Source organism: Bufo bufo, chromosome 4 (assembly GCF_905171765.1).
Source record: "Bufo bufo chromosome 4, aBufBuf1.1, whole genome shotgun sequence".
Lineage (NCBI taxonomy): Eukaryota > Metazoa > Chordata > Amphibia > Anura > Bufonidae > Bufo > Bufo bufo.
Window position 1 is genome coordinate 131702478 of NC_053392.1, and position 20754 is coordinate 131723231.

The 20754-nt window shown below is 46.1% G+C and overlaps 1 protein-coding gene across 4 annotated transcripts in view; it reads right to left on the reverse strand.

The window, feature by feature from the left end:
• Nucleotides 1-20754, reverse strand: part of GIGYF2 (GRB10 interacting GYF protein 2) — a 190457-nt gene that overhangs the window by 157920 nt on the left and 11783 nt on the right. For all 4 annotated transcript variants that reach the window (XM_040427902.1, XM_040427904.1, XM_040427900.1 and 1 more), the window contains exon 2: nt 2616-2697. In XM_040427902.1, coding sequence (XP_040283836.1) covers nt 2616-2656 — 41 coding nt within the window. In that variant the 5' untranslated portion in view covers nt 2657-2697. The remainder of the gene's footprint in view (nt 1-2615; nt 2698-20754) is intronic.

A 20754-nucleotide genomic window follows, 5' to 3' on the forward strand; every position in this document is an offset into this window, starting at 1 on the left:
GAATAGGCCAGTTAGGTTCAGCTGATACATTAGCACATCGCTAATGTCAGCTAGCTTAATAGGGTTAAATCTGGTGACAGAAACCCTTTAAACGGATGCCTCAGACTGATGACATCCGTTCACCTTAAACGGATGGGAAAAATGTGACGTGAACCCACCCTTAGTCAGGTGAAGGAGATGCGTTGAGATTCCTGGATATTTTGCAGTCACAGAATCCAGATAAGCAATTAGCTGGAATATGAACAGCTGGGCTCTTTTATTAAGAACATATTTTCGGGGTCTTCCTTCCGTACCTAAGCCTTAGGCTACATGCACATGAACGTTGTTTGTTTCCGTGTCCGTTCCTTTTTTTTGCGGATAGGATGCGGACCCATTCATTTCAAGGGGTCCGCAAAAAACACGGACAGCACACAGTGTGCTGTCCGCATCCGTATGTCCGTTTAGTAGCCCCGGCAAAAAAATAGAACATGTCCTATTCTTGTCTGTTTTAGGCATTGTTTTTTTTTTTTTTCCCCCTTATCCCCATTCCCTACACCCACCCCCCTCCCCATGCCTGTGGTGCGTCAAAAAAAAAAAAAAAAAAAAAAAAAAGAAAGAAACAATTATCACAGCTATCTATGTTTTAGGCATTGTTACAATGGAACCGCAAAAAAAAAAAAAAAAAACTGATGGCATACAGATGTCATCCGTCTTATTTTTGCGGACCGCAAAACACATACGGTTGTGTGCATGTAGCTTTACCTCGATGCTTATCTTCTATATCATAACTGCTTCTGGAATGCAGCCACGAGGAAAGGGCTTTGCATTTTCAGAATTAGGAGACAAGATACTACTTTTGTTACTCCAGATATCTTGAAAATCTGAACCTTTGCGCCTGGAATGTCTACGGCTACGCTAGTAAAAGAGAAGGTTATATCACACTAGAATTATTAGCCTGTTGGACTTTAGCACATGTTTTCTACTGCCTCAGGGTTACCATGGTATACCATGCTTCATATATGGTGGGACAGTCCTACAATCCAGTGTTTCTGGAAACTCATCTTTAGAATCTACTAACCCCATCTATTGCACTTGGATTGCTTTACTCTCCATGATGTCTTGGTCCTTGGCCAAGCTCAAGAACGGCATTCTAAGACACTTCTTGGCTGCCATTTAGATTGGTAAGCACTGGAAGACTAGTGAACCGCTGATATCAACAAGTGGCTTTCAGAGGTACTTGGTATCATGAGAAAGGGGGAACTGGTAGGCAGATGATCGTGGGCTTCCGCCACATTTTTGGCTACTTGGCATCCAGGGTAGACTTTTATGGAGTCCCCTGATTTTGTGACAGTGATTTACCGATCATGCCCCATTGATGCCGCGTAGATCCAGAAGATATCTTGGACTAACAAGCCGGAGGGTCCCCTTTCTTCTACTGGTTTGTGGCATTCTGACTAGTTTCCACATTTATTTATTTTTTTATTATTAATGTTATTCTAGTTCCTGCTAATGAGTAGAAATATAAAATGGGCTTCAGCAGTTCAGTTCCTTAATCCAGTAGGTATCTGCACCTAGACACTTTTGGTATCATTGCTGCAATGTTATTTCTTAAACTTTCTTTTTTTTTTTTTTAAGTTTACATAAACAAAAATCTGTCAGAAATTTACTTTTAAAGGGGTTCTGCAGTTTGTTTTAACTGATGAGCTATCCTCTGGATAGCTCATCAGCTTCTGATCGGCAGGGGTCCAACACCCGGGACCCCTGCCGATCAGCTGTTTGAGAAGGCAGCGGTGCTCCAGCAGCCTTCTCACTGTTTACCGCAGGCCCAGTGACGTCACGACTTGTATCACTGGCCTGGGCGGGGCTAAGCTCTGTTCACTTGAATGGAGCTTAGCCCCGCCCAGGCCAGTTGATACAAAGTCGTGACGTCACTGAGCCAGCGGTAAACAGCGAGAAGGCCGCGGTGCTGCTGGAGCGCCGCTGCCTTCTCAAACAGCTGATCGGCAGGGGTCCCTGCCGATCAGATGCTGATGATCTATCCAGACGATAGCTCATCAGTTTAAACAAACTGCAGAACCCCTTTAATATTAGATCAATTACAACACATTCAGGCAGATTTACTAATCCTGGATAATATATAAACAGCATCTTTATGCCTCCTTCACACGAACGGAAGCCGTCCGTGCCCACATTGAGGACCGCAATGGGTACGCAATACGCAAGATACTGAGCATAGCAGGAGCATGGATCAGAAGCCCACGGAAGCAATTCAGTGGGTTTTTGGGTCCGTGCCTCCACACTGCAAAAGATAGGACGTGTCCTGTCTTTTGCTGTATATCGTATTGTGGACCCATTCAACTCAATGGGTCCGCGCCACAAAAAGGATTCACACACGGTCCGCAGCACAGGCAGCTTATGTTTGTGTTGCCTTAGGCCAAGCATATCAGAGGGCGCAAACTGTGCGAGAAATTTTGGTGCATATTGATAGACATGTCAGACACTTAGTTTTATACCATCTATTGGTTGGCTTACTTTGTGTATGTCTAAACCACAAAAGTGAGGGCAGTTTTTTGTGCTTACTAAAAAATGTGTAAATCCCCTCCCATGATCTAGTAATAGCCGAACTTGGCACTCACCACTCAGGGCCAAAAGTCAGGGTCTGAGTCTCAGCTGTCATAATGCTTTTTGTTTCCTTTGTTTTTACAGGAGAATGAAAATCTGCAAAAAAAGAATAAAGTTGATGAGAAAACCTTCAATCATCATTACATAACAAACTCGGTAACACTCCCCCAGCTCAACTGTTAGGACTCATTTCCCCGCCTGCGGTACATGATGCTGTAAGTTCAGGTCTTTGAAGTTGTGGTTGGGCCAGGAATCACACCCGAAATCCAGATGATAAAATATGTCCACGTTACAGCCATCTTAATTAGCCCTTAGGGCAGGCATCCTCAAACTGCGGCCCTCCAGCTGTTGCAAAACTACAACTCCCAGCATGCCCGAACAGCCTACAGCTATCAGCCTACAGCAAAGCATTGTGGGAGTTAGTTTTACAACAGCTGGAGGGCCGCAGTTTGAGGATGCCTGCCTTAGGGTATGACCGCACGAGTCTGATACGCTGCAGATTTTCTGCTAAGAAAATGCACAGCTTTAGGGCTTGTTCACACGACAGTGTGCTGCCCGTGCTGTGGACCGCAAATTACGGTCCGCAAGGCATGGGCACCGACAGTGGGCCGCTGCATGTGGATCGCGGACCAATTCACTTGAATGGGTCCGCGATCTGTCCGCTCTGCAAAAAGATAGAGCAAGTTCTATATTTTTGCAGTGCGGAGGCACGGAACGGATCCCCAGGAAGCACTCCATAGTGCTTCCGTGGGGTTCCGTTCCGCACCGCATTTGCGAACCCATTCAATACGGCAACGGCCGTGTGAATGGGCCCTTATTTATTTAATTATATAGCGCTACTATATTCCGCAGCGCTTTACAGAAATTAGCAAGCTAACCCCAGTGGGGCTCACAATCTGAGTGCCCTACAAGTATGTCTTTGGAGTGTGGGAGAAAACCGCTTTTAGAGCAGCAGCAAAGTGAAAGACATTTTACATGGCAAAATACATCCGGAACTAGCCCAACAGTAACATAAGTGTCTGTCTGATTCAAGTTGCAATAGATTGCATCCATCGGATGATCCCCCAATTATAAGTGCCCAGAGGCTTCATGGGTAGAAGTGTGAATGATGCCCCTATATCAGTCATGCACGTACAGATTTACAGCAGCAGTACAATGCATTCTGGGAAAACAAGAAAATTATTGAGCTACTACAACGGTGTTTTATTTTGAGGCTATGTTCTGGTTTTGAAGATTATTTAGACATGGAATCTGCGCCAAAATCTTTATCTAATCCACTATCATCCAATGCAAGGGAATGTGGCATTTTATAGCCCATTCATATGCTCCAGGAAAAAAAGTGTGGAATATTGTGCACGTAGTGGAAACAAACAAAAAAAATACACACAAACATTAATCTCACAAATAATGCACAGAAAAAAAGTGGGGAGAGTCCTTCAGCAGTCATGGGGTACATCTGCGACGGAAATCCAAGAGGTAGTCTATAGACTGGTCACCAGTCTTAGGGCTGATTCACACAACCACACTTGGTCCAGGAAACACAGTCCTTGTGTCGGCCACATCTCCCGGACCAACCGTGGCTCCTCTGACCCAAACTGACTGCATTTACAGTGTTTTATGCTGCAGTCAGTTCCTATCTGATGAAGACGTACTAACTACAGAGAGAAATACGAGTTAAATCAATACACACCTCCCAAAAAATGTCACAAGGACACCTTTTTTCCTACATCGGGCCCAATCTAGGATTTGGTTCCATCACTGCCTATGTCTGGGATGTTACTGGCATAGAGAGCAAAGTACAGTCTGTTATCTCCCACAATCCAACAATGGTTGATATTGTGTAGAAGTATTCACCGCTAATGACCGAGACAGATAATGAATAATAAATTATGAGAGTTATAACTAATGGAACAGATATCACCACAGATGTAATTACCTAGTTCATAATCATAAGATTGTTCTGAATGTTAAAGGAGTTTTCCAGGATAAGGAAAACATGGCAGTTTTCTCCCAAACAGCACCACCCCTGTCCACAGGTTGAGTAAAGTATTGCAGCTCTGCCCCACTGACTCAGAGTTGCAATACCAGGGGTGATGCTGTTTTTGAAAGAAAGCAGTCGTGTTTTTCTAATCCTGGAAAACTCCTTTAAAGGGGTTCTCCAAGTTTTTTATCTGATAAGTGAGGTCCAACTTACAATCCAATCAGCTGTTCCATAAGCCATGTGACGTCACGTTCATCGGTCACGTGGCCTAGGCGCAGCCTGCGATACCAAGCTGCTATACAATGTATGGTGCTGTGGTTAGTAAGCAGGAAGGAGTGCGAACGCCAGTGCCTTCTGAAATAGCGGATTGGCAGGGGTCCCGGGTATCAGACCCCCACTGATCAGATACTGATGATAGGTCATCAGAAAAAAAAAAAAAAAGAAAAAAAAAAAAAACACAACACACACACACACTTGGAAAACCCTTTTAAAGGGTTTCTGTCACCCCATTAAACCTTTTTGTTTTTTTTTCTTTACTAATAATCCCTATAGTGCGATCTCATGATACATAAGCAAATTAATCATTTTGGTTCAGTAGAATTTGCTAAAAATCGATTTTTAAAATATGCAAATTACCTTGCTACCAGCAAGTAGGGCGGCTACTTGCTGGTAGCAGCCGCATCCTCCGATGGTAATGACGCCCCCTCGGCATGCTGATTGACAGGGCCAGGGAAGGGAATCGTTCTCTGCTGGCGCTGTTAGAATTTGAAATCTCGCGCCTGCGCCGTACCTGTCTTCAATCGGCGCAGGCGCACTGAGAGGCGGCCGCTCGCTCGACCGCTCCATCTTCAATGCGCCTGCGTCGATGTCGTCATCAAGTACACCCGGAAGAGAAGACGCCGGCATCGCTGGAAGGAGGCGGAGAGTCTGGTGACGTCGCTGGATGCTCGAATCAGGTAAGTATGTACATAATAAGCATGCTGCCACAAAAACCACAAACGAAATGGGAATAAATAATTTTATAAAAATGACAGTTATTAACACTATACCACCAACGATTATTAATAATAAATCTCTTCCGGGTGTACTTGATGACGTCATCGACGCAGGCGCATTGAGGATGGAGCGGTCGAGAGAGCGGCCGCCTCTCAATGCGCCTGCGCCGATTGAAGACAGGTACGGTGCAGGCGCGAGATTTCAAATTCTAACAGCGCCAGCAGAGAAGGATTCCCTTCCCTGGCCCTGTCAATCAGCATGCCGAGGGGGCGTCATTACCATCGGAGGATGCGGCTGCTACCAGCAAGTAGCCGCCCTACTTGCTGGTAGCAAGGTAATTAGCATATTTTAAAAATCGATTTTTAGCAAATTCTACTGAACCAAAATGATTAATTTGCTTATGTATCATGAGATCGCACTATAGGGATTATTAGTAAGGAAAAAAAAAAAAACGGTTTAATGGGGTGACAGAAACCCTTTAACCACTTCCCGCAACTGTAACGCCGAAAGGCGTCATTGCGGCGGCTCCCCCAGGCTACGCTAACGCCAATAGGCGTCATCTCGCGTGAGCCAAGATTTCCTGTGAACGCGCGCGCTCACAGGAACGGAAGGTAAGAGAGTTGATCTCCAGCCTGCCAGCGGCGATCGTTCGCTGGCAGGCTGGAGATGTGTTTTTTTTAACCCCTAACAGGTATATTAGACGCTGTTTTGATAACAGCGTCTAATATACCTGCTACCTGGTCCTCTGGTGGTCCCCTTTGTTTGGATCGACCACCAGAGGACACAGGTAGCTCAGTAAAGTAGCACCAAGCACCACTACACTACACTACACCCCCCCCCCCCCCCCCGTCACTTATTAACCCCTTATTAGTCCCTGATCACCCCATATAGACTCCCTGATCACCCCCCTGTCATTGATCACCCCCCTGTAAAGCTCCATTCAGACGTCCGCATGATTTTTACGGATCCACTGATAGATGGATCGGATCCGCAAAACGCATCCGGACGTCTGAATGAAGCCTTACAGGGGCATGATCAATGACTGTGGTGATCACCCCATATAGACTCCCTGATCACCCCCCTGTCATTGATTACACCCCTGTCATTGATCACCCCCCTGTAAAGCTCCATTCAGATGTCCGCATGATTTTTACGGATGCACTGATAGATGGATCGGATCCGCAAAACGCATACGGACGTCTGAATGAAGCCTTACAGGGGCATGATCAATGACTGTGGTGATCACCCCCCTGTCATTGATTACCCCCCTGTAAAGCTCCATTCAGATGTCCGCATGATTTTTACGGATGCACTGATAGATGGATCGGATCCGCAAAACGCATCCGGACGTCTGAATGAAGCCTTACAGGGGCATGATCAATGACTGTGGTGATCACCCCCCTGTCATTGATTACCCCCCTGTAAAGCTCCATTCAGATGTCCGCATGATTTTTACGGATGCACTGATAGATGGATCGGATCCGCAAAACGCATCCGGACGTCTGAATGAAGCCTTACAGGGGCGTGATCAATGACTGTGGTTATCACCCCATATAGACTCCCTGATCACCCCCCTGTCATTGATTACACCCCTGTCATTGATCACCCCCCTGTAAAGCTCCATTCAGATGTCCGCATGATTTTTACGGATCCACTGATAGATGGATCGGATCCGCAAAACGCATCCGGACGTCTGAATGAAGCCTTACAGGGGCGTGATCAATGACTGTGGTTATCACCCCATATAGACTCCCTGATCACCCCCCTGTCATTGATCACCCCCCCTGTCATTGATCACCCCTCTGTAAGGCTCCATTCAGACATTTTTTTGGCCCAAGTTAGCGGAATTATTATATTTTTTTTCTTACAAAGTCTCATATTCCACTAACTTGTGTCAAAAAATAAAATCTCACATGAACTCACCATACCCCTCACGGAAACCAAATGCGTAAAAATTTTTAGACATTTAAATTCCAGACTTCTTCTCACGCTTTAGGGCCCCTAGAATGCCAGGGCAGTATAAATACCCCACATGTGACCCCATTTCGGAAAGAAGACACCCCCAGGTATTCCGTGAGGGGCATATTGAGTCCATGAAAGATTGAAATTTTTGTCCCAAGTTAGCGGAACGGGAGACTTTGTGAGAAAAAAATTAAAAATATCAATTTCCGCTAACTTGTGCCAAAAAAAATAAATTTCTATGAACTCGCCATGCCCCTCATTGAATACCTTGGGGTGTCTTCTTTCCAAAATGGGGTCACATGTGGGGTATTTATACTGCCCTGGCATTCTAGGGGCCCCAAAGCGTGAGAAGAAGTCTGGTATCCAAATGTCTAAAAATGCCCTCCTAAAAGGAATTTGGGCACCTTTGCGCATCTAGGCTGCAATAAAGTGTCACACATCTGGTATCGCCGTACTCAGGAGAAGTTGGGGAATGTGTTTAGGGGTGTCATTTTACATATACCCATGCTGGGTGAGAGAAATATCTTGGTCAAATGCCAACTTTGTATAAAAAAAATGGGAAAAGTTGTCTTTTGCCAAGATATTTCTCTCACCCAGCAAGGGTATATGTAAAATGACACCCCAAAACACATTCCCCAACTTCTCCTGAATACGGCGATACCACATGTGTGACACTTTTTGCAGCCTAGGTGGGCAAAGGGGCCCATATTCCAAAGAGCACCTTTAGGATTTCACAGGTCATTTACCTACTTACCACACATTAGGGCCCCTGGAAAATGCCAGGGCAGTATAACTACCCCACAAGTGACCCCATTTTGGAAAGAAGACACCCCAAGGTATTCCGTGAGGGGCATGGCAAGTTCCTAGAATTTTTTATTTTTGTCACAAGTTAGTGGAAAATGCTGATTTTTTTTTTTTTTTTTTTTTTTTTTTTTATACAAAGTCTCATATTCCACTAACTTGTGACAAAAAATAAAAACTTCCATGAACTCACTATGCCCATCAGCGAATACCTTGGGGTCTCTTCTTTCCAAAATGGGATCACTTGTGGGGTAGTTATACTGCCCTGGCATTCTAGGGGCCCAAATGTGTGGTAAGGAGTTTGAAATCAAATTCTGTAAAAAATGACCTGTGAAATCCGAAAGGTGCTCTTTGGAATATGGGCCCCTTTGCCCACCTAGGCTGCAAAAAAGTGTCACACATCTGGTATCCCCGTACTCAGGAGAAGGTGGGGAATGTGTTTTGGGGTGTCATTTTACATATACCCCTGCTGGGTGAGAGAAATATCTTGGCAAAAGACAACTTTTCCCATTTTTTTATACAAAGTTGGCATTTGACCAAGATATTTATCTCACCCAGCATGGGTATATGTAAAATGACACCCCAAAACACATTCCTCAACTTCTCCTGAATACAGAGATACCAGATGTGTGACACTTTTTTGCAGCCTAGGTGGGCAAAGGGGCCCATATTCCAAAGAGCACCTTTCGGATTTCACTGGTCATTTTTTACAGAATTTGATTTCAAACTCCTTACCACACATTTGGGCCCCTAGAATGCCAGGGCAGTATAACTACCCCACAAGTGACCCCATTTTGGGAAGAAGAGACCCCAAGGTATTTCGTGATGGGCATAGTGAGTTCATAGAAGTTTTTATTTTTTGTCACAAGTTAGTGGAATATGAGACTTTGTAAGGAAAAAAAAAAAAAAAACATCATTTTCCGCTAACTTGTGACAAAAAATAAAAAGTTCTATGAACTCACTATGCCCATCAGCGAATACCTTAGGGTGTGTACTTTCCGAAATGGGGTCATTTGTGGGGTGTTTGTACTGTCTGGCCATTGTAGAACCTCAGGAAACATGACAGGTGCTCAGAAAGTCAGAGCTGCTTCAAAAAGCGGAAATTCACATTTTTGTACCATAGTTTGTAAACGCTATAACTTTTACCCAAACCATTTTTTTTTACCCAAACATTTTTTTTTTATCAAAGACATGTAGAACTATAAATTTAGAGCAAAATTTCTATATGGATCTCGTTTTTTTTGCAAAATTTTACAACTGAAAGTGAAAAATGACATTTTTTTGCAAAAAAATCGTTAAATTTCGATTAATAACAAAAAAAGTAAAAATGTCAGCAGCAATGAAATACCACCAAATGAAAGCTCTATTAGTGAGAAGAAAAGGAGGTAAAATTCATTTGGGTGGTAAGTTGCATGACCGAGCAATAAACGGTGAAAGTAGTGTAGTGCCGATTTGTAAAAAAGGGCCTGGTCTTTAGGGGGGTATAAACCTGTGGTCCTTAAGTGGTTAAGGCTACTTTCACACTGGCGTTTTGGCTTTCAGTTTGAGATCCGTTCAGGGCTCTCACATGCGGTCCAAAACGGATCAGTTTTGCCCTAATGCATTCTGAATGGAAAAGGATCCACTCAGAATGCATCAGTTTGCCTCCGATCAGTCACCATTCCACTCTGGAGGTGGACACCAAAAAGCTGCTTGCAGAGTTTTGCTGTCCGCTTGACGAAACTGAGCCAAACGGATCCGTCCTGGCACACAATGTAAGTCAACGGGGGAAGGAACCGTTTTCTCTGGCACAATCGAGAACGGATCTGTCCCCCATTGTCTTTCAATGGTGTTCATGACAGATCTGTCATGGCTATAGAAGACATAATACAACCGGATCCATTCATGACGGATGCATGCGGTTGTATTATTGTAACGGAAGCATTTCTGCAGATCCATGACGGATCCGCAAAAACGCTAGTGTGAAAGTAGCCTAAGCTGGTCATGTACATTAAAAAGAGTATATAGTGATATAGAAAAGATAACGTGGTGTCCCGAAAAAATATATAAATCACTCACTAAAGAAAAGAGGACCCTTAAAAAATGATGCTTTATTTATAATATAGATAAAAAGAGTATCTAAAACCTAAAACTAAGGCTGACTCCAGTAGGTACACGACAGATAAATAGCTGCATTATCTGCACTTCCTGGGCGTCAGGACTAACAAGGGACCCCTCCATGTAGTATCTCCTGCCGTCTGTTTGTGGTGAACTACACGTGGTAGGATGCATTTTTTTCCCTTGTTTTACTACGCCTAGTTGCATTTTTTGGTATCGTTGTTTAGTATCAGTGTATATCTTTAATTATCTTGTGTTTTTGGACTGCATTTTACCCTTACATACCCCCTGATGAACCCACTTTGGGGGAAACCGGTAATAGGTCTGACCACGCAGGGCTACCTAGGGTAAATGAGGACAGGCACGGGGAGACTCCACCTTCAGGGGTTGTCCCTGGGCTGAGGATAGACCAGGGTTTCCTTAGGGATAGTCCCCCCTCCCTCTTGGCATATCGGTAACCTACCCTCTATAGTTACTGTCCACATTCCCCTTATTTTTCCTGCGACAGTGATCTGGTTTGTTGTTGATTTCATACATTTATACACTGCTCAAAAAAATAAAGGGAACACTTAAACAACACAATGTAACTCCAAGTCAATCACACTTCTGTGAAATCAAACTGTCCACTTAGGAAGCAACACTGAGTGACAATCAATTTCACATGCTGTTGTGCAAATGGGATAGACAACAGGTGGAAATTATAGGCAATTAGCAAGACACCCCCAATAAAGAAGTGCTTCTGCAGGTGGTGACCACAGACCACTTCTCAGTTCCTATGCTTCCTGGCTGATGTTTTGGTCACTTTTGAATGCTGGCGGTGCTTTCACTCTAGTGGTAGCATGAGACGGAGTCTACAACCCACACAAGTGGCTCAGGTAGTGCAGCTTATCCAGGATGGCACATCAATGCGAGCTGTGGCAAGAAGGTTTGCTGTGTCTGTCAGCGTAGTGTCCAGAGCATGGAGGCGCTACCAGGAGACAGGCCAGTACATCAGGAGACGTGGAGGAGGCCGTAGGAGGGCAACAACCCAGCAGCAGGACCGCTACCTCCGCCTTTGTGCAAGGAGGAACAGGAGGAGCACTGCCAGAGCCCTGCAAAATGACCTCCAGCAGGCCACAAATGTGCATGTGTCTGCTCAAACGGTCAGAAACAGACTCCATGAGGGCCCGACGTCCATAGGTGGGGGTTGTGCTTACAGCCCAACACTGTGCAGGACGTTTGGCATTTGCCAGAGAACACCAAGATTGGCAAATTCGCCACTGGCGCCCTGTGCTCTTCACAGATGAAAGCAGGTTCACACTGAGCACATGTGACAGACGTGACAGAGTCTGGAGACGCCGTGGAGAACGTTCTGCTGCCTGCAACATCCTCCAGCATGACCGGTTTGGCATTGGGTGAGTAATGGTGTGGGGTGGCATTTCTTTGGAGGGCCGCACAGCCCTCCATGTGCTCGCCAGAGGTAGCCTGAGTGCCATTAGGTACCGAGATGAGATCCTCAGACCCCTTGTGAGACCATATGCTGGTGCGGTTGGCCCTGGGTTCCTCCTAATGCAAGACAATGCTAGACCTCATGTGGCTGAAGTGTGTCAGCAGTTCCTGCAAGACGAAGGCATTGATGCTATGGACTGGCCTGCCCGTTCCCCAGACCTGAATCCAATTGAGCACATGTGGGACATCATGTCTCGCTCTATCCACCAACGTCACATTGCACCACAGACTGTCCAGGAGTTGGCAGATGCTTTAGTCCAGGTCTGGGAGGAGATCCCTCAGGAGACCGTCCGCCACCTCATCAGGAGCATGCACAGGCGTTGTAGGGAGGTCATACAGGCACGTGGAGGCCACACACACTACTGAGCCTCATTTTGACTTGTTTTAAGGACATTACATCAAAGTTGGATCAGCCTATAGTGTGTTTCTCCACTTTAATTTTGAGTGTGACTCCAAATCCAGACCTCCATTGGTTAAAAAATTTGATTTCCATTTTTTTATTTTTGTGTGATTTTGTTGTCAGCACATTCAACTATGTAAAGAACAAAGTATTTCAGAAGAATATTTAATTAATTCAGATCTAGGATGTGTTATTTTTGTGTTCCCTTTATTTTTTTGAGCAGTGTATTTATCTGTGTCTTATACCTACTGGAGCCAGCCTTCGTTTTAGGTTTTGGATACTCTTTATCTATATTAGAAATAAAGTGTAATTTTTTAAGGGTCCTATTTTCTTTAGTGAGTGGTCATGTACATTAGTTGAATGTGAGCCAAACTTGTCAATTTTGACAGGGCAGGCCAACAATCTAATGTGTATGCAGGACCTCTAAGGCTACTTTCACACTTGCGGCAGAGTGATCCGGCAAAATGTATGCCAACTGATGACATTTGTAATACTGATCAGTCTTAAAAATGCATTGAAATGCCAGATCAGTCTTTCCGGTGTCATCCGGCAAAACGGATCCGTCATTTTTTTTTTTTCACCTTTTTTTCAGGACGGATCCGGCATTCCGGTATTTTGAATGCCGGATCCGGCACTAATAGATTGCTATGGCAAGTCTTCAGTTTTTTGGCCTGAGATAAAACCGTAGCATGCTGCGGTATTATCTTCGTCCTGAAAAGTCAAAAAGACTGAACTGAAGACATCCTGATGTATTCTGAACGGATTGTTCTCCATTCAGAATGCATGGGGATAAAACTGATCAGTTTTTCCAGTATTGAGCCCCTAGGACGGATCTCAGTGCCGGAAAAGAAAAACGCTAGTGTGAAAGTACCCTAACTCTCCCCAAACAGCAGACGTTAAAAGAGAAGAACTGGGCAGCTCTATTTCAACATGTCTGATCCTCTGGTCCCTGGGAGTTAGGCCACAACCAGCAGCGTTGGATAGCTGCTTTCTCCACTCCCCAGGTAAAGAACACGTGTATGGGAGGACTGGGAGAGACAGCCGGCATCTATGTAACGTGTATGGGAGGACTGGGAGAGACAGCCGGCATCTATGTAACGTGTATGGGAGGACTGGGAGAGACAGCCGGCATCTATGTAACGTGTATGGGAGGACTGGGAGAGACAGCCGGCATCTATGTAACGTGTATGGGAGGACTGGGAGAGACAGCCGGCATCTATGCAATGTGTATGGGAGGACTGGGAGAGACAGCCGGCATCTATGTAACGTGTATGGGAGGACTGGGAGAGACAGCCGGCATCTATGTAACGTGTATGGGAGGACTGGGAGAGACAGCCGGCATCTATGTAACGTGTATGGGAGGACTGGGAGAGACAGCCGGCATCTATGTAACGTGTATGGGAGGACTGGGAGAGACAGCCGGCATCTATGTAACGTGTATGGGAGGACTGGGAGAGACAGCCGGCATCTATGTAACGTGTATGGGAGGACTGGGAGAGACAGCCGGCATCTATGTAACGTGTATGGGAGGACTGGGAGAGACAGCCGGCATCTATGTAACGTGTATGGGAGGACTGGGAGAGACAGCCGGCATCTATGTAACGTGTATGGGAGGACTGGGAGAGACAGCCGGCATCTATGCAATGTGTATGGGAGGACTGGGAGAGACAGCCGGCATCTATGTAACGTGTATGGGAGGACTGGGAGAGACAGCTGGCATCTATGCAATGTGTATGGGAGGACTGGGAGAGACAGCCGGCATCTATGCAATGTGTATGGGAGGACTGGGAGAGACAGCCGGCATCTATGTAACGTGTATGGGAGGACTGGGAGAGACAGCCGGCATCTATGCAATGTGTATGGGAGGACTGGGAGAGACAGCCGGCATCTATGTAACGTGTATGGGAGGACTGGGAGAGACAGCTGGCATCTATGCAATGTATATGGGAGGACTGGGAGAGACAGCCGGCATCTATGCAATGTGAATGGCTCGGCTTTACTGCTATTATTACAGCCAGCTCCGGCTTTATAGATTTATGTGTATTACACACATCAGACTAAAAGGAATTGTGTGCTGCCATCCGATAGACTTTCCAATAAAATGATAGAAGATGTAGTAACCCACAACCGCCACCCATTTATTGTTTTGCATTACTAACATGTCATTGTGTCATGTACGGCAGGGTCATGGTAAAGCTGTTGTAATGAGAGCCTATCAATGGCCTGGAGCTGGCAAATTACAACCCAAGCAGGGACGCCAGTGTCTTCTCTAATCACACTACTGCCAGGAAGAGGCTGCCCCATGTTACTACAGGATTAGAGGGGCTGTCCAGCGGTTTCATTTTTAAAAAGAGATTTGCTCACCTCAGACATTGATGGCTCATCTCTAGTGTAGGTCCTACCTCTGGGACCCGCTCCTATCTCTAGAACAGGGCCCCGGAAGAGAATGAGCACACAGCGCATGCGCAGCCACCCTCCATTTACTGCTATGGGAGTTCCAAAAAAAGCCTAGTGAGCACGCTCAGCTATTTTAAGAAGTCCCATAGAAGTCCCATAGAGAGCACACAGCGCATGCACGGCCACCTCGATTCACCACTATGGGACTGGAACTCCCATAACAGTGAACGGAGGGTGGCCTCGTTAGCGCAGTGCACTCTCCTTCACTTTAGGGTCCTTGTTCTGCAGATAGAAGCGGGTCCGAGAAGTGGGACCAACACCTGTGTGACACTTGTGGCATATCCGAGTGATATGTCATCAATGTCTGAGATAGGAATATCATTTATCCTCATAATAGTGAAATACGAAGGAAAACCACAGCACTCAATTTCTTCAGTGCAGTTTCAGAATTTATTTGCCAACTGTCTAATGTTTCGACTCCTAAGAAACTTTATCAAGACTCAAAATGTCGCAGTCAGTTAGTGAATACATTCTGAAACTACACTGAAGACATTGAGTGCTATGGTTTTCCTTCGTATTTCATGATCATCTGAGGACCAAAAGGCTAGGGCCTAACGCTGCAAACACCGCCACCACATGGATTGACCGACTAGGATCCAGGATTAGTGCCGTCATTCCTTTGGATTTGTCTATCCTCATGATAGGCCATTACTAACTGATCAGTGAGGGGGGTTCCAATACACCACACCTCAGCCGATGAGCTGTTCTGTGTAGCTCCATCCAATGTCAAATGTAGTGGACTGCGCTGGTCACTCCAGTCCTGCTGCCAATGAACTCAAAGGAAGCAGCGCTGCAGTGACAAGCACTGTCCACTACAATGTTGGCGGTGTAGTTCTGTGCCGACTTTCAATGATGGAGGTGTCGGAACCCCACTGATCAGCTAACGATGGCCTATTTTGAGGACAGGCCATCATTCAAAAGACAGAAGAGCCTCTTTAGTCAAGGCCTAATGTGGACATTATGGAGCATCTACTAAGAAGTTGAGGAGGGATATTGGCAATCTCAGATAGGTTCATCTGGGGGCCTGTGGCCAGTGAGAGCCAGCTACCCCAGGCTGAGGCAAAGAACAAAGAAGCTTGTACCAAGAGTGGCGAGAGGCCCTGGCTCCTACCCTGGTGGCCTCAAAGGGGTGCCCTGGAGTTAGAAAAGGTACAAGAGCAACTAAACTTGATAAGAGGCAAGGAGAATCTGAGTTCTAAGTAAAGATGAAAGGAATCAAATGTATTTAGTCTTGAGAAGAGACATCTTAATGCTGGCCACACAGATTTTGGTTGATGGTTGAATAAACATTCATCTGATGAACGATCATTTTGTCACAGACATGACCATACACATTTTACTCCATACTGGTTGCTACAATTGTTCAAACTGCTCATACATGTTGAATAAGGCTACTTTCACACTTGCGTTCGGTGAGGATCCGTCTGGTATCTGCACAGACGGATCCCGCACCTATAATGCCAACGCTTGCATCCGTTCAGAACGGATCCGTCTGCATAACTGTTTTTTTCACTTAGTGAAAACTCAGATCCGACAGTATATTCTAACACAGAGGCGTTCCCATGGTGATGGGGACGCTTCAAGTTAGAATATACTAAGAACTGTGTACATGACTTCCCCCTGCTGCCTGGCAGCACCCGATCTCTTACAGGGGGCTGTGATCCGCACAATTAACCCCTCAGGTGCCGCACCTGAGGGGTTAATTGTGCGTATCATAGCCCCCTGTAAGAGATCAGGTGCTGCCAAGCAGCAGGGGCCAGACTCCCCTCCCTCCCCAGTTTTAAATTCATTGGTGGCCAGTGCAGCCCTCCCTCTCCAGTATTATATTCATTGGTGGCCAGTGCAGCCCCCCTCCCTCCCTCCCCAGTATTATATTCATTGGTGGCCAGTGCGGCCCCCCTCCCTCCCTCCCCAGTATTATATTCATTGGTGGCCAGTGCGGCCCCCCTCCCTCCCTCCCCAGTATTATATTCATTGGTGGCCAGTGCGGCCCCCCTCCCTCCCTCGTATTATATTCATTGGTGGCCAGTGCGGCCTCCCTCCCCAGTATTATATTCATTGGTGGCCAGTGCGGCCTCCCTCCCCAGTATTATATTCATTGGTGGCCAGTGCAGCCCTCCCTCTCCAGTATTATATTCATTGGTGGCCAGTGCAGCCCCCCTCCCTCCCCAGTATTATATTTATTGGTGGCCAGTGCGGCCCCCCTCCCCAGTATTATATTCATTGGTGGCCAGTGCGGCCTCCCTCCCCAGTATTATATTCATTGGTGGCCAGTGCGGCCTCCCTCCCTCCCCAGTATTATATTCATTGGTGGCCAGTGCGGCCCCCCTCCCTCCCTCCCCAGTATTATATTCATTGGTGGCCAGTGCGGCCTCCCTCCCCAGTATTATATTCATTGGTGGCCAGTGCGGCCTCCCTCCCTCCCCAGTATTATATTCATTGGTGGCCAGTGAAAGGTCTGTGCAGCGCATTGCTTATAGCACAGACCTTTCACTTACCAGTAGGAGGAGCGCCCGGCGGGTCACAGACATCGCAGGTAAGTATAATGCTTCTAAAATTGCTACGTAACCATGGCAGCCAGGACTGCAGTAGCGTCTTGGCTGCCATGGTAACCGATCGGAGCCCCAGCGATTAAACTGGGACTCCGATCGGAACTCTCCACTGCCACCAATGATGGGGGTCAGTCATTTTAATTAGGGGGAAGAGGGGGGCCACACTGGCCACCAATGAATATAATACTGGGGAGGGAGGGAGGAAGGGGGGCCGCACTGGCCACCAATGAATATAAATAATACTGGGGAGGGAGGCAGGGGGGCCGCACTGGCCACCAATTCATTTAAAACTGGGAAGGGAGGGGGGTCTGCCCCCTCCTGCCTGGCAGCACCTGATCTCTTACAGGGGGCTATGATACGCACAATTAACCCCTCAGGTGCGGCACCTGAGGAGTTAATTGTGCGGATCACAGCCCCCTGTAAGAGATCGGGGGCTGCCAGGCAGCAGGGGGCAGTCATGTACACAGTTCTTTTAGTATATTCTAACTTGAAGCGTCCCCATCACCATGGGAACGCCTCTGTGTTAGAATATACTGTCGGATCTGAGTTTCACGATCTAACTCAAATCCGATGGTATATTCTAATATAGAGGTGTTCCCATGGTGATGGATGCTTCAAGTTAAAATATACCATCGGATTGGAGAAAACTCCGATCCAATGGTATATTAATAGGGACTCCTGACTTTACATTGAAAGTCAATGGGGGACGGATCCGTTTGCAATTGCACCATATTGTGTAAACGTCAAACGGATCCGTCCCCATTGACTTGCATTGTAAGTCTGGGCGGATCCGTTTGGCTCCGCACGGCCAGGCGTTCAGGTGTCCGCCTGCTAAGCGGAAAGGAGGCCAAACGGTGCCAAACTGATGCATTCTGAGCGGATCCGCATCTACTCAATGCATTGGGGCTGTACGGATCCGTTCGGGGCCGCTTGTGAGAGCCTTCAAACGGAACTCACAACCCCGAACGCAAGTGTGAAAGTAGCCTTAAACTGGAAGACAGACAAATGGTCTATCTGAGAACATTCCTTCAGAGAAAGATCTTTTATCTGACTATTGGCCAAAATTTTAAAACACCCCACCTGTCGTTGGTCAGCTAAAACAATCTTTCCTTGCTAAATTTCATTAGATGAACTATGGATTTAGTTGATATTATCCATTTTTAATCAACTTTAGACTAATGTATAGGCCACCGTATAGGGGGTAAGACAAATAAATTATATATATATATATATATATATATATATATATATATATATATATATATACACATATACACATATACACACACACACAGCCTTGGCAAAAGAGAAATTTCAGTACTACTGAAATGCTAAATGTCTCATAATATATTTGTTACTGCAGAAGACAAGTACTGAAGTCTAAAGACGGATTCACATTACTGCAAAACGTCTATAGAAACAGTAAGGCCCCTTTCACGCGAGCATGGCGGATTAGGTCCGGATGCGTTCAGTGAAACTCGCACCATTTTGCAAGCGAGTTCAGTCAGTTTTGTCTATGACTGCGTTCAGTTGTTCAGTTTTTTCTGCGCGGGTGCAATGAGTTTTAATGCGTTTTTCACGCGCGTGATAAAAAAAAACGGAAGATTTACAAACCACATCTAGCAATCATCAGTGAAAAACGCATTGCACCCAGACTGCGTCCAGGTTACATCCGGATGCAATGCGTTTTTCACTGAAGACCCATTCACTTCTATAGGGCCAGGGCTGCGTGAAAAACACAGAATATGGCCTCATGCACAGGACCGTTGTTTTGGTCCACATCCAAGCCACAGTATTTTCGGCTTGGATGCGGACCCATTCACTTCAATGGAGCCGCAAAAAATGCAGACAGCACTTTGTGTGCTTTCCGCATCCGATGCTCCGTTCCGTGGTCCACAAAAAAAAAATATAACCTGTCCTATTCTTGTCTGTTTTGCGGACACGAATAGGCAGTTATATTAATGGCAAATTGCGGAACGCACACGGACACCATCCGTGTTTTGTGGATCCGCATTTGGGGACCGCAAAACAACCAACAGTTGTGTGCATGAGGCCTATAGAACATGCTGCGTTTTTCACACAACGCATAACTGATGCATGAAAAAAAAAAAACCGCTCATGTACACAGACCCATTGAAATGAATGGGTCAGGATTCAGTGCGGGTGCTATGCGTTCACACAGAAAACTTGCTCGTGTGAAAGAGGCCTAACACTGAGCTGTAGATACTACCCGCCCTTCTGAGATCACCACAATCAGAATGATTCTCCCTGTATTATCCAACACAGCAGAGAACAGGAAAAACTACGTCACACAATATATCACTGTGACTGAAGTTTGTCTTTAGAAGGGGGATGCCTGGGTCAGACAATCACTTGTAAAATGCCTTATTAGAGCATTTCGAATAAGTCCTCGTTCACATCTCCATTAGCTGTTCTGGCACAGAGCAGCCTGCCAGATCCTCTACTTCACTGCCGGATCCCCATTGACTGTAATAAGGTCCAACGGTGATCCGGCCAATTTCCGACATAAATGCCGTGCTTCGGGCAGACAAAGACCACGGCATGCAACGTTTTTATGTCCGGCCAACAGCTGGCATTTGCGCTGGTGAATGTAGCCTAAGGTTGTGTAACCGTCTCTCCTGTAGAGGGCATTCAACGTCATGTTATGTTATCCCTACGATAACTGCTGATCAAAAGCAGTACATCTGCAAGAGCCCCCCTTCCCATTGCCTTTTGTTGTCCAAACTAGGTGTGTTAGGCTACTTTCACATTAGCGTTTTTCTTTTCCGGCATAGAGTTCCGTCACAGGGGCTCTATACCGGAAAAGAACTGATCAGGCATATCCCCATGCATTCTGAATGGAGAGTAATCCATTCAGGATGCATCAGGATGTCTTCAGTTCAGTCATTTTGACTGATCAGGCAAAAGAGAAAACCGTAGCATGCTACGGTTTTATATCCGGCGAAAAAAACTGAAGACTTAGGCTGCGTTCACAAGGGCGAGATTTCCGCGCGGGTGCAATGCGGTAGGTGAACGCATTGCACCCGCACTGAATCTGGACCCATTCATTTCAATGGGGCTGTTCAGATGAGCGATGATTTTCACGCATCACTTATGCGTTGCGTGAAAATAGCAGCATGCTCTATATTCTGCGTTTTTCACGCAACGCAGGCCCCATAGAAGTGAATGGGGTTGCGTGAAAATCGCATGCATCCGCAAGCAAGTGCGGATGCGGTGCGATTTTCACGCATGGTTGCTAGGTGACTGTCTATACACTGTATTATTTTCCCTTATAACATGGTTATAAGGGAAAATAATAGCATTCTGAATACAGAATGCTTAGTAGGTGATCAATTGAGGGTTAAAAAATAAAAAAAATTAACTCACCTTGTCCTCTTGTTCGCGTAGTTCTCCCGGTC